Source organism: Ranitomeya imitator, chromosome 6 (assembly GCF_032444005.1).
Source record: "Ranitomeya imitator isolate aRanImi1 chromosome 6, aRanImi1.pri, whole genome shotgun sequence".
Classification (NCBI taxonomy): domain Eukaryota; kingdom Metazoa; phylum Chordata; class Amphibia; order Anura; family Dendrobatidae; genus Ranitomeya; species Ranitomeya imitator.
This window is the reverse complement of record NC_091287.1, coordinates 33,893,387-33,906,762: the sequence shown is the minus strand read 5'-3', so window position 1 is coordinate 33,906,762 and position 13,376 is coordinate 33,893,387. Positions and strand designations below refer to the sequence as shown.

At 42.3% G+C, this 13,376-nt stretch overlaps 1 protein-coding gene across 2 annotated transcripts in view; it reads left to right on the top strand.

Annotated features, from left to right (window-relative positions):
- LOC138641791 (metalloreductase STEAP4-like) overlaps positions 1 to 12,801 on the top strand; it is a 32,600-nt gene extending 19,799 nt beyond the window's left edge. For both annotated transcript variants that reach the window (XM_069729443.1, XM_069729441.1), the window contains exons 3-5: positions 4,363 to 4,887; positions 9,998 to 10,162; positions 10,447 to 12,801. In XM_069729443.1, the coding sequence (XP_069585544.1) occupies positions 4,363 to 4,887; positions 9,998 to 10,162; positions 10,447 to 10,716 (960 nt within the window). In that variant the 3' untranslated portion in view covers positions 10,717 to 12,801. The remainder of the gene's footprint in view (positions 1 to 4,362; positions 4,888 to 9,997; positions 10,163 to 10,446) is intronic.
- Positions 12,802 to 13,376: the final 575 nt, after the last annotated feature.

Here is a 13,376-nt window from a genome sequence, read left to right as displayed (position 1 = left end):
AATAACTACATACAGTATACTTAGATCATCACCAAGAGGCTTTTAAACATCATCCATCTGGAATATCAGAGAAGCAACACCAAGACAGAGAACCCCTGGGAGATTACCTACATTGCATGGGCGTCCCCAATTATGCAGGTATCAGCACACTCTACATGTATAGGTACCCCAGTTTTGGCATCTGTCTTAGTCATGTTTCTCTGGTCTTATACAGTGAATAACACTAAGTAGTAATTCTAGTTTCACCCACACCTTCAAGTGGCCACTTTTCAAGGTTGGATGAAACTGAAATATCATGGAGTCATCAGACGAGGGGCCATAAACCCCTAGAAAAATAAATGCCACAAGTATTTAGATCAAACCACCACCGGCATAGTTTCAGTAAACCTTAATGTTTTACAATGACAAACAACAAACATATAAGCTTAGAACTGTTTGTGAAGTGAATAAACAAACAAACATTTATCAAGATTGTGTCACTATGAGCATTGTTTGTCACATCTCTAAATGTTTTACAAGAAATGCAGCTATGTGATTGTCTGAATGCATTTGGTATACAGTATTTCAATCTTGTTTACAAATCGCCATTTGTATAGTCTCCATTTGTACATTTGAGGCAGACAAAGTTAAGGCTCGCAAGGAGAGAAACTAATATAGTGGACAAAGCTATATTTTTAATGAACTACTGAGGCAAAGTAACAGATTTTGCTTTATCAAATTTATATGAAGTGTATTGTGTCCAATGTTATCAACCAGGCAACACAAAAAGGAGCTTTTCAAGTGAGCTCTTTAAGGTACACAAATGTTATGAAGTGTTTGCCAACAAGGATGTGGTTTCACCAATGGGGGGGTACCTTTTGTAAAAAATAGACTAGTGCCATCACAGCCCCCCTTGACCAAACTTCACCGGCCTATAACAGTACAAAGCACGTTCACCTTGGTGATCTAGTGACAGTTAAACAAGAGACATTGCAGGAGACAGAGTTAAGAAGCAGGCCCAATGAAATGCCATGCCCAATTCCCCAATGTGGTGTCCTTTTTGGACAGATTAAAATAGTGCCATCACAGCCCCCTAGACCTAAATGCATTGTACAGACCACGTTCACCCTGGTGATCCACTGGCAGGAACTGGACAGATTGCAGGAGACCGAGTTAAGACGCAGGCCCAAAGTAATGTCATGCTCAATTCCCCAATGTGGTGTCCTTTTTGGACTGATTAAAATAGTGCCATTACAGCGCCCTTGGCCAAAATGCACCGTAGAGAGCACGATGACCCTGGTGATCTAGTGGCAGGTACAGGACAGATTGCAGGAGACCGAGTTAAGAAGTAGGCCCAAAGTAATGTCATGCCCAATTCCCCAATGTAAAATCCTTTTTTTATTTAAATAAAAGAGTGGCATGACAGCCCCCTTGGCCAAAATGCACTGTACAGCGCGTTCACCTTGGTGATCTAGTGGCAGGTACAGGACAGATTGCAGAAGACCTAGTTAAGAAATAGGCCCAATGGAATGCCATGCCCAATTACGCCATGTGGTGCCCTTTTTGTACTGATTAAAATAGTGCCATTACAGCCGCCTTGGCCAAAACGCACCGTACAGAGCACGTTGACCCTGGTGATCTAGTGGCAGGTACAGGACAGATTGCAGGAGACCGAGTTAAGAAGTAGGCCCAAAGAAATGTGATGCCCAATTCCCCAATTTGTTGTCCTTTTTGGACTTAAAAATATAGTGCCATCACAGCCCACTTTCCCAAAATTCACCGGCCTTTAACAGTACTGAGCATGTGCACCCTAGTCATCTAGTGGCAGTTAAATGACACATTGCAGGAGACAGACTAAAGAAGTAGACCCAATGTAATGTAATGCCCAATTCCCCAATGTGGGGTCCTGTTTTTACAAAATTAAATTGTGCCTTCACAGCCCCGTGCCCAAAAATCACCGGCCTATAACAGTACTGAGCACGTGCACCCTGGTCATCTAGTGGCAGTTAAAGGACACATTGCAGGAGACAGACTTAAGAAGTTGGCCCAATGTAATGTAATGCCCAATTCCCCAATGTGGGGTCCTGTTTTTACAAAATGAAATAGTGCCTTCACAGCCCTCGTGCCCAAAAATCACTGGCCTATAACAGGACAGAGCACGTTCACTCTGGTCATCTAGTGGTTCTGGATGATGAGGATGATGATAAGGAGGAGGAGAACAACAAACAGACCAAATGTGGAAGTGTATACCCATGTGTGGTTGTGCAGAGGTGCATGAGAATACACCTCCCCAAAAGAGAGAATGTATTTGAAGTTATGTTTCGCTGTTTTTACTTGGTGGTGTACAGAAGTTTTTCCCAATCCAGGCCTTGTTCATTTTTGTAAGAGTCAGCCTGTCACCATTTTCAGTTAATAGGCGGATGCGCTTATCTGTTATAATTCCACCAGTGGCACTAAAAACCCTCTCTGACAGAACACTAGCAGCAGGGCAGGCCAAGACCTCCAAGGCATAGAGAGCCAGTTCATGCCATGTGTCCAGCTTGGATTCCCAATAATTAAAAGGCACATAGGAATCACAGAGGACGTTTGTACGATCTGCATAGTACTTCCTCACCATCTTCCCAAACATTGCACTTCTTGTGACAGCACCCTTTGCCTCTGTGCCGCCACAATGGGAGGGTCTGAGAAAACTGTCCCAGAACTTGGCCATTGCTCCCCTGCCTGAGCTGGATTGTACTGCTGTCTCTCTCGCTTGGAGTCCTTGGTTGTACAACAAACTCTGACGTCTGCTGCCAGCGTTCTCACATGGGAATTTTCTAACTAATTCCGCTACAAGGTCCCTGTGGTGCGGCAACATTTTAGTACACCTCTCTGCCTCAGGCAGAAGAGATTAAAAGTTCTCCTTGTAGCGTGGGTCTAGAAGTGTCACCAACCAGTAATGAGTTTCATCCATAATTTTGATAATCCGAGGGTCACGTGAAATGCAGCGCAACATAGTCAGCCATGCGTGCCAGACTGCTAACAGGCAAGACTTCCATGTCCTCACCAACAGGACGACTGACCACGCTGTCCTCCTCCTCCTCATCCTCCTCCTCCCTGTCCTTAGGCTATCCCCGCTGAACAGAAGCTAATACAGATGTGTTTGTAGTACCGTCTATAGCGCATGAAAAGTAGCTCCTGTTCTTCCTCCTCCTCATTGCCTACCAATCCATGTTGAGAAGACATGAGGCTGGGCTGAGTGTAATCCCCCTGTATGTTTCCTTGCTCCATGTACTCGTGCTCCGCCTGCAATGCATCCTCTTTGATTGTGAGTAGAGAGTTTTTCAGAATGCTGAGAAGCGGGATGGTGATGCTAATTATGGCATCATCGACGCTCACCATCTTGGTGCAGTCCTCAAAGTTTTGGAGGATGTTACATATGTCTGACATCCATGTCCACTCCTGAGGTCTTATGTGTGAAGTCTAGAATATAAACTCAGCACACTCCAGGAAGTCTGATGCAAAAGGGGGTGTTTAATACATACAGTATTTATATTTACAAACGTTTCGGTCTGTGAAGACCTTCATCAGTGTGCTCTATTATTTTGAGCCGAGGGGTGTGAATTAATCACCCTTTATACACAGAGTTTGCATCAAGTACTGGAGTTTAAACAGGATAACTGTTTAAAATAAATGGCTGACACTGGCGGTCGAGCGCTGTAAATAATACAAGGAGGGTCTTGAAAGTAGAGGGCTAAGCAAGCCGATCGCGCCTGTAGCAGGCTGGAGGGTAGAGGAGGAGACGCGGTATCCACCGCAAGTCCGCAGCATTTCGTTAATGTGTTAATTCATAGTTTTGATGCCTTCAGTGTGAATGTACAATTTTCATAGTCATGAAAATGCAGAAAAATCTTTAAATGAGAAGGTGTGTCCAAACTTTTGATCTGTACTGTATGTCCCCCTAAAAACAATATTGCCTCATGCTGTGCTTCCCGTGAAATAATACTGCCACACACTGGGCTCCCTCGAAATAAAACTCACACACACAATGCTCCCGGGAAATAATACTGACACACATGATTCCTCCTGTAAACAATACTGAACAGTTTGGACCCTCGTGAAAACAATACTGCCACATACTGGGCCCCGAGAAAACAATATTGGCACATACAGTGCCCTCTGAAAACAATACTTTCACACACTGTGTCCCCTAAAAATAATGATGACATGCGTAATGCCCCATGTAAACAATACTGGGACATACAGGGCTCCCTGAAAACAATACTGTCACCTCCTTTCCCTCCTGTTCCAAAAGTTGGGTTTCTGATACTTTGCAGCCCGTTCGTGGTTCTTTATTCTTTGTATGGCTGATTATGTATTATATCTTTACTATTTTACTCTTAGGTCTTTGTATGTTCAGATGACAATAAAGCCAAACAACATGTGATGGATATTGTCCGTGCCATTGGGTTGACGCCACAAGACAAAGGATGTCTGGTAGTGGCCAAGGAAATAGAAGACTATCCGCTGCAGCTCTTCCCAATGTGGAGACTCCCCATGTACACGGGTGCAGGACTCACCGTGGCGGTCTTTCTCTACTGCGTGATACAAGACATAGTCTACAATGCAGAAAAGAAAAACGACGTCTCACATCATCTGATGATCACGATTCCGAACAGGATCTTCCCGGTCGTCTCACTGATTTTGTTGGCTCTGTGTTATCTTCCCGGTGTGTTTGCCGCCATCATTCAGTTATATAGAGGAACCAAGTACAGACGATTTCCAAACTGGCTGGACCGATGGATGTTATGTAGGAAGCAGCTGGGGCTGGTGGCGTTGTCCTTTGCTTTTCTCCATGCAATTTACACCCTTGTTATTCCCATTCGATACAGTGTCAAATATAGGGCGGACATGAGCATCTTCAACCAGGTAACGTATTACCGTAGGTGATCTTTATCCTATGCATCCACCCTAATTGGCGCTGGTGCCATATCTAAACTAGACTCTTGGAGTTGGACCTGCTCGGCTGATTAGTAATGGCGACCAAAGGTCCCCAAAATTCTGCACGTCTTTTGATTCTCTGGCTTTCGCAGTGAGGTTGGGAGTACTTGCAATAGCTTCATCGCAAACAATAAGTCAATGGTGACTTCTCAGAATTTTGAACTCCTTGTCATGACATATTGGGCATTTTTAGGGACTGTCCTCCATGACTAGCCCCCATGACTCCTAGTAGGTTCCCATACAGGTACTGAATATATAATTAAGGACATGTTTAGAAATCTCTTTATTCACTCTAAAAGTCAGTGTTGGTACTTTAGGTTTTTCAATGCTACTGACAGGTTCCCTTTATGGTGGTTCTCCGGATCTGGATCCATTGGTCTTTTACCAAAATCGATTCCAGGCAAGGATGTGCTTAGACATTGCATCATGTAAATGTATTAAAATTTCCATTAAAGGGACTGTATATAGAAGATAATTTCATTAAAAAAGAAAATGAGCAGGGTGATTAGTTGGTAACCACTGGTCAGCATTTCTCTAGCCTTGTCATTAAGGAAACATTCTCTAAGAAAGTTCAATGCCTTTGTATCTATTTGTAGCCTTTTCCTTGTTTGTGAAGGCAATTAGCTCGTCTTAATCTTTAGGGCCAATCTCTTGACAACCCAAAAATATTAGTGAACTGAAGGCCGTTGACCAAGAGGATTGAGTAAAGATTCCTCAGGAACGCCAGCTGAACCTAGTGACTCAGACATGGAGAATGAATGCAGTAGTCAGGAGAAGTCAAAAAGTGGCCTTTATGTGTTGAAGTTGGAGAAACTTGTTCTGTTCGCTGTGTTGAGCTGTTTACATTGTTCTTGTTTGATTATTTTATTGTGGACAGCAGAAAGTTTTTCAATTTGATAAATATTATAATTTCCATTGGTGTCTGAATGGCTATCATTGAAACTGTAATTAGCAGGGAAAACATATTGACAGCTGATATGGAGAATCTATCATAAGAAATGAGATGAGATGCCTTATAAGTAAGGAGGAGGGCATAAAGTCCGAAACGCGTCAGGCATGCGGGGATGTTTGCCCCTTGACATTCTATGTCATGTATGCTTTTAACTTTTTACAAACAATCTACTATATAATTGGTCACATCCGTCTTTCTGTCCTTCTGTCTGTCACGGTTATTCATTCGCTGATTGGTCTCGCCAGCTGCCTGTCATGGCTGCCGCGACCAATCAGCGACGGGCACAGTCCGGAAGAAAATGGCCGCTCCTTACTCCCCGCAGTCAGTGCATGTCGCCCGCATACTCCCCTCCAATCACCGCTAACACAGGGTTAATGCCGGCGGTAACGGACCGCGTTATGCCGCGGGTAATGCACTCCGTTACCGCCGCTATTAACCCTGTGTGTCCCCAACTTTTTACCATTGACGCTGCCTGTGCGGCATCAATAGTAAAAAACGTAATGTTAAAAATAATAAATAAAAAAAACCTGCTATACTCACCCTCCGTTGCCGCTCGCGGCGGCCGCCATCCTCAGTTGCAGGTTCCGGTGGCAGAAAGACCTGCCATGACGTCACGGTCATGTGACTGCGACGTCATCACAGGCCCTGCGCGCCTGCGCGAGAAGGACATGCCATGACATTACGGTCATGTGACCGCGACATCATAACAGGCCCTGCGCCTGCGCGAGAAGGACCTGCCATGACGTCACGGTCATGTGACCACGACATCATCACAGGACCTGCGCGCCTGCGCTACAAAGACCTGCCATGACGTCACGGTCATGTGACCGCGACGTCATCACAGGTCCTGCGCTGATACCAACCCTGGGACCGGAAGCTGCCGTGGACTACAAGGGCTCCCTCGGAAAGGTGAGTATATGTTTATTTTTTATTTTTTAACCTGTGACAAACCTGGCTGGGCAATATACTACGTAGCTGGCCAATATACTACGTGACTGGCCAATATACTACGTGGCTCTGTGCTGTATACTACGTCACTGGGAAATATACTACGTCACTGGGCAAAATACTACGTGGCTCTGTGCTGTATACTACGTCACTGGGCAATATACTACGTGGCTGTGCAATATACTACGTGGCTGCGCAATATACTACGTCACTAGGCAATATACTACTTAACTGGGCAATATACTACGTGGCTGTGCAATATACTACGTGGCTGTGCAATATACTACGTGGCTGCGCAATATACTACGTCACTAGGCAATATACTACTTAACTGGGCAATATACTACGTGGCTGTGCAATATACTACGTGGCTGCGCAATATACTACGTCACTAGGCAATATACTACTTAACTGGGCAATATACTGCGTGACTGGGCAATATACTACGTGGCTGGGCAATATACTACGTGACTGGGCAATATACTACGTGACTGGGCAATATACTACGGGGACATGCATATTCTAGAATACCCGATGCGTTAGAATCGGCCCACCATCTAGTGGATTAAATAAAAGACAAAACTTGAATTTTTATGGAAATCACCTGGTGCTGGCTTTTCCTTTTTTGCCTGTCATAATAATTGTGCCTGCTACCAGACAGCATTCTTCCTGCAGTTTCCAGTGATGTTGTTAATAAAAAAAATTGCATCCAGTCTTGCAAAATTAGCCAAAAATCTGATATACTTCAATTTTTAGCCTTGGTACTTATTTGTTTCTAGATAATTAGGATAGATAGATAGATAGATAGATAGATAGATAGATAGATAGATAGATAGATAGATAGATAGATAGATAGATAGATAGATGATAGGTAGATGATAGATAGATAGATAGATAGATAGATAGATAGATAGATAGATAGATAGATAGATAGATAGATGGTTAGATAGATAGATAGATAGACAGATAATAGATAGATAGATAGATAGATAGATAGATAGATAGATAGATAGATAGATAGATGATAGGTAGATGATAGATAGATAGATATATAATAGGATAGATAATAGATAAGAGGATAGATAGATCGATAATAGATAGATAGATAAATAATAAATAGATAGATAGATAGATAGATAGATAATGGATAGATAGATAGATAGATAGATAGATAGATAGATAGATAGATAGATAGATAGATAGATAGATAGATAGATAGATAGATAGTGTGGTGCGGTGACCCATGTTACAGCCAGGGGGCGCTGTGTGTGCGCTTCAAGATGCACTTGGAGGCATAAATGTGATGAGACAAAGTCCGGCAGGAGTGTAAATGGCCGGTGTGTGTGTTGCAGAGGAAGACACTCTGTGCTGTCAGTCTGAAGTTTGGTTGGTGTTCTGGGACCTGTAGTCCCACAAGTAATTGTGTAGTTCTAATGGGAGATTGGCAGGGCTAGTCATGAGAGATGGGAGGGTCAGACTAGCCACACACACCCACACTCCCACCCAGGGGAGTGGTTACAGGTATGTAATGTGACCAGGGTGTGGGTCACATGTTCCTGTGTGGTTCCTGTGTATGGATCTGTTTGGTCCATGTGCAAGGTCCTGGAGGGTCGGTGTTGGATTCTCCTGGTATTGGAGAAGTCCTGCAAGCACCTGAGACCCTGGACCTGATGAACGGTCAGTGTTGGATTGTCCTGGTATGGGCTGAAGTCCTGGAAGCACTGAGATCCGTGAGTCCTGAATAGCCTAGGTGTTGGATTGTCCTGAAGTGGGCTGGAGTCCTGGAAGCACTGCTGAGGCTATGGACTGAATGCTCGAAGGTGTTGGATTGCCCTGGGATGGGCTGGAGTCCTGCAAGCACCTGGTAAGAGTGTGAGTCCTCGAATGGTCAGAGTGTTGGATTGTCCGCGGACGGACTGGAGTCCTGTAAGCACCTGGTGAGATCATGGACTGATGGCCTGTGTGTTGGAAGTGTCTGTGATTGGACTTCCTGGAAGTGCATGGAGAGGCTGCATCTACAGAGCCTGGGACGGTTTCTGTGTTGGGGAAGCTACAGTTCCTACTGTGGGTCTGGTCTATCCGAGGTGCCCTGGTCACAAGGACGGTGATCCCAGTGAGGCAGTTTCCCTGTGAACTAACGCTGGCAGGAGTCAGTGTGTGGAGCCGAAGCTCCTGAGAGGTAATCCCTGATATGGGGTAAAACCTGTAATATACGGCAGAGACGTATCTGCCATTGGAACATAATGCTGGTGGTTAATATGTTCCGTTGATGCATGTAATCAACTGTAATGGAGAGAGATACCAGTGTGACCACTGAAGGCAATGTAAAATCGTATGTGATATGCTGATTTGGCGGTATAATGAACTGTTCGAGATGCAGTTTATGATGCCTTAATAAACCGGAACGGACTTAATTTGTGGAAAAATCGTGCCGGTATGCATTATTCCCGTGGAAATCGAGTGTCCCCCAAGACCCGAAGTAAGGGAAATGCTACAATAGATAAATAATAGAAAGATAATAGATAGATGATAGATAGATAATAGATATATAGATGGATAGATAGATGATAGATAAATAAATGATAAATAGATAATAGGATAGATAGATAATAGGATAGATAGATAATAGGATAGATAGATAATAGATATATAGATGGATAGATAGATGATAGATAAATGATAGATAGATAATAGGATAGATAGATAATAGATATATAGATAGATAATAGATATATAGATGGATAGATAGATAGATAGATAGATAGATAGATAGATAGATAGATAGATAGATAGATAATAGATAGATAGATGATAGATAATAGATAGATAGATAGATAGATAATAGATATATGATAGATATATAGATGGATAGATAGATAATAGATAGATAGATAGATAATAGATATATGATAGATATATAGATGGATAGATAGATAGATGATAGATAAATAAATGATAAATAGATAGATAATAGGATAGATAGATAGATAGATAGATAATAGGATAGATAAATAATAGAAAGATAGATAATAGATAGATAGATAGATAGATAGATAGATAGATAGATAGATAGATAATAGATCAATATGAGATGTGTGGCTCTGTATAATGATTTTTCTTTTTCTCCTATTTGAATAGATAAAGATGAATAAAACCAGGATTTTGGAGAAGCCCCTGGTCTGGAGAAGTGACACCTATTTAGCACTAGGAATCTTGGGATTTTTCTTCTACATTGTCCTGGGAATAACATCTCTTCCTTCTGTCAGCAATTCAGTCAACTGGAGAGAATTTCGGTTTGTCCAGGTCTGTTCTGCAGTTTGTTATATACGATGTTCTGTCCAAACTAAAGAGTGTGAAAAAAAGTCACTAAAGAAAGATATACGAATATTCAGTGTACATACAGTATAATATTTCCTAATGGTGTAAATAACTTACATTCCTTATCTTATATCGATCTTGAGTTTCATTATGTAAATTCTGTTAACATTCAAAGCAGCGTTCAGAATTCTTCTGTAGAGTCCGATTTCCTCTACCATTCATTGAAAGCAATCTAATAAAATATCTTTAATCATTTATTTATTTTTCAGTCTAAACTTGGATATCTGACCCTGGTGCTGTGCACGGGACATGCGATGGTCTACGGCTGGGACCGATTCCTTATACTGGCTAGATACAGATGGTACATGCCTCCCGTGTACATGGTTTCGCTGGTCATCCCATGCCTTGTTCTCATTCTGAAGCTTGTTCTGATCATTCCATGCGTTGATAAGAGGATTACCAGAATACGACAAGGGTGGGAGAGGTCTGCAAGCAAAAACTCAGAGACAAAGTTAAAAACGTACAGTATTGCTCTATAGCGTCATCTTCCAGGCATGGACTGGTTGATTACTGGAGAAAACATCTAAATCCATTGTTTCGTAATTATATTCTGACTTTACATTACCACCACTAGGGGGCGCTCACTGCGGACAGCTGTAGACATACAGCTTTTATTGTACTCAGTAATGCAGTTGCAATCAAAATTATTCAGCCCCATTGCAAATCAGATTTATTATTAAACTTTGCAAACATTCTGCTTTCTTTTTAAGTAAACCAATCAAATGAGAAAAATACACATAGATCAATGCAACTAATATAGCAAGCGTTTTCTCCAAATTCAGCATAAAATGCCTCTATAACTGACTACTGCAGTCCCGGAACTATCCACCTCCTCATTACAAATGTCTATAGTACTTAGTAGAGCTCTTTTGACTGTTAGGGCTGCTACAAACATGATTCACACCAGTTACCAGCTTCCAGAAGAATTCCTGAGGAATCTTAGCTCATTTCTCATAGAAAATGGACCTTCTTTTCACTAATATTCTTGAGGTTTCCTGCTGCAACCGCCTTTTTCAGAAACCACCAAAGAGTTTCCATGGGCTTCAAGTCAGGCACCTATAACGGCCACTCCAGAATATTCCAGGACTTGTTGTGAAACCAAGCATTGGAGGACTATGAGGAACCCTTAGCATCATTTTCATGTTGGAAGATTCAATGAAGTCCGGTATTCATACTTTTCACATAATGCATAACGTTTTCTCCTAGGATTCCCTACTACTTTATTGAATTCATCTTGTCCTACATACGGTGCAGATTTCCAGTGCCATAAGGAGCAAAGTGGGCCAATAGTATCACTGAGCCACCACTATGCTTCACTGTAGGTATCACTGAACTACCACAATGTTTCACTGTAAGCATCACCGAGCCACCACCATACTTCTTTGTATACATCACCAAGCCACCACCATGCTTCACTATAGACATTACCGACCCAAATCCATGCTTCACTGTAGTTATCACTGGGCCAACATCCTGCCTCGCCGTAGGTATCATCGAGTCACTACCATAGGCATCACAGAGTCATTGCCATGCTTCACAGTAAGCATCACTAAGCCACAACCATGATTCACTGTAGGCATCACCGAGCCACCACCACTCTTCACTCTAGACATCATCAAGCGACCATCATGCTTCATTGAATACATCACCAAGCCACTACCATGCTTCACTGTAGGCGTTATTGAGCCACCACCATGCTTCACTGTAGGAATCACCAAGTCACCATCGTGTTTCACTGTACGCATCACTGACTCATTGCTATGCTTCATTGTAGGTTTCACTGAGTCACTACCATGCTTGCCTGTAAGCATCCCCAAGCCACCACCATGGTTCACAGTAGGCATCATTGAGCGTAAGCCATGCTTTACTGTAGGTATTACTGAGCCACTGCCATGTTTCAGTGTAGGCACGACTGAGCCACCATAGGGATTCACTGTCGGTATCACCAAACCACCATAATACTTAACTACAGGCTTCACTAACCTTCTGCTATGCTTCACTGTAGGCATCACCGAGCTACCACAATACTCACTGTAGGCATCATAAAACCACATAAAAAACATTAACCTACCACTATGCTTCACTGTAGGCATCATCGAGCCACCACCATGCTTCAATATAGGCAAGTGTTGCTTTCAGCATTTGCTTTATTCTCCCTCCTCCAGAAATGCTGCTGATCCAGAAGCCTGAAAGGTTCTAGTTTCGTCATTTCACAAAAGATAACACTAAAACCGTTGGATCTATTTATTTGGTTTTCAGCATATTGGTGCCAACATTTATTGTACTTTTGGGTAAGTAGGGGTGTCCATCCATTTATTTTGCGTTCTTGCGGTGAAAAATGTTACTAACAAACCAAATTTGCAGTGGAGGTTGAATAATTTTGATCGCAACTGTACATCCATGTAGTGGCTGCAGGTGGCGGACGTTCATTTATCTTGTAAGTTTATGATTGTGCAAATGTAAGAGAATTTGTAGAGCTGTATCGTAGAAATAGAGCTTAGACAGTTATAGAAGTCGTTTTATTTCAATAAGATGCATTCTAAAAATAAAAGTCCTTTAGTTATTCTCTTTTGTTAAGATGCAAAAAATGTTTCTGCAAATAAGCAGGTCCCATCACTACCACTAGGTGGCGGCATATAGACACATGCAGCATAACTATTTCCCAGCAGAGTATCAAAAATCTTATTTTGTTTTTCAATGCTGGAGAAAAATAAGAAAGGACATGTTGAAGATAGTCCCTACGAGGATGATTGCTACAGATCCGGCTTCTTTCTTCTCAATCTCTACCAAAAAGCTGATTTTGCCCCATTGCAGGTGTTGTGCCCTATACATTTCCCCCCTGATGCCTACCACAGGATAAATTTGGTACTACATGCTGGTCATCCTGGTAAATTGCTGTCCTTTTAATACATTATGTCAGAGAGAAGGAGTGACTGATTGTATTAGTCCTATATTTGTCTCTGATCTCCTGATTTGTGAAAACACATAGGCCTCATTTTTCAATGCTGACTAATACTAAGACTTCCTTTGTTGCCCTTAGCAACCAATCAAAGCTCAGCTTTAATTTCTTCAACTTCTCTGAAAAAATGAAAGCTAAACTCTGATTCGTTGCTAAGGACAACAAAGAAAATCTCAGTAT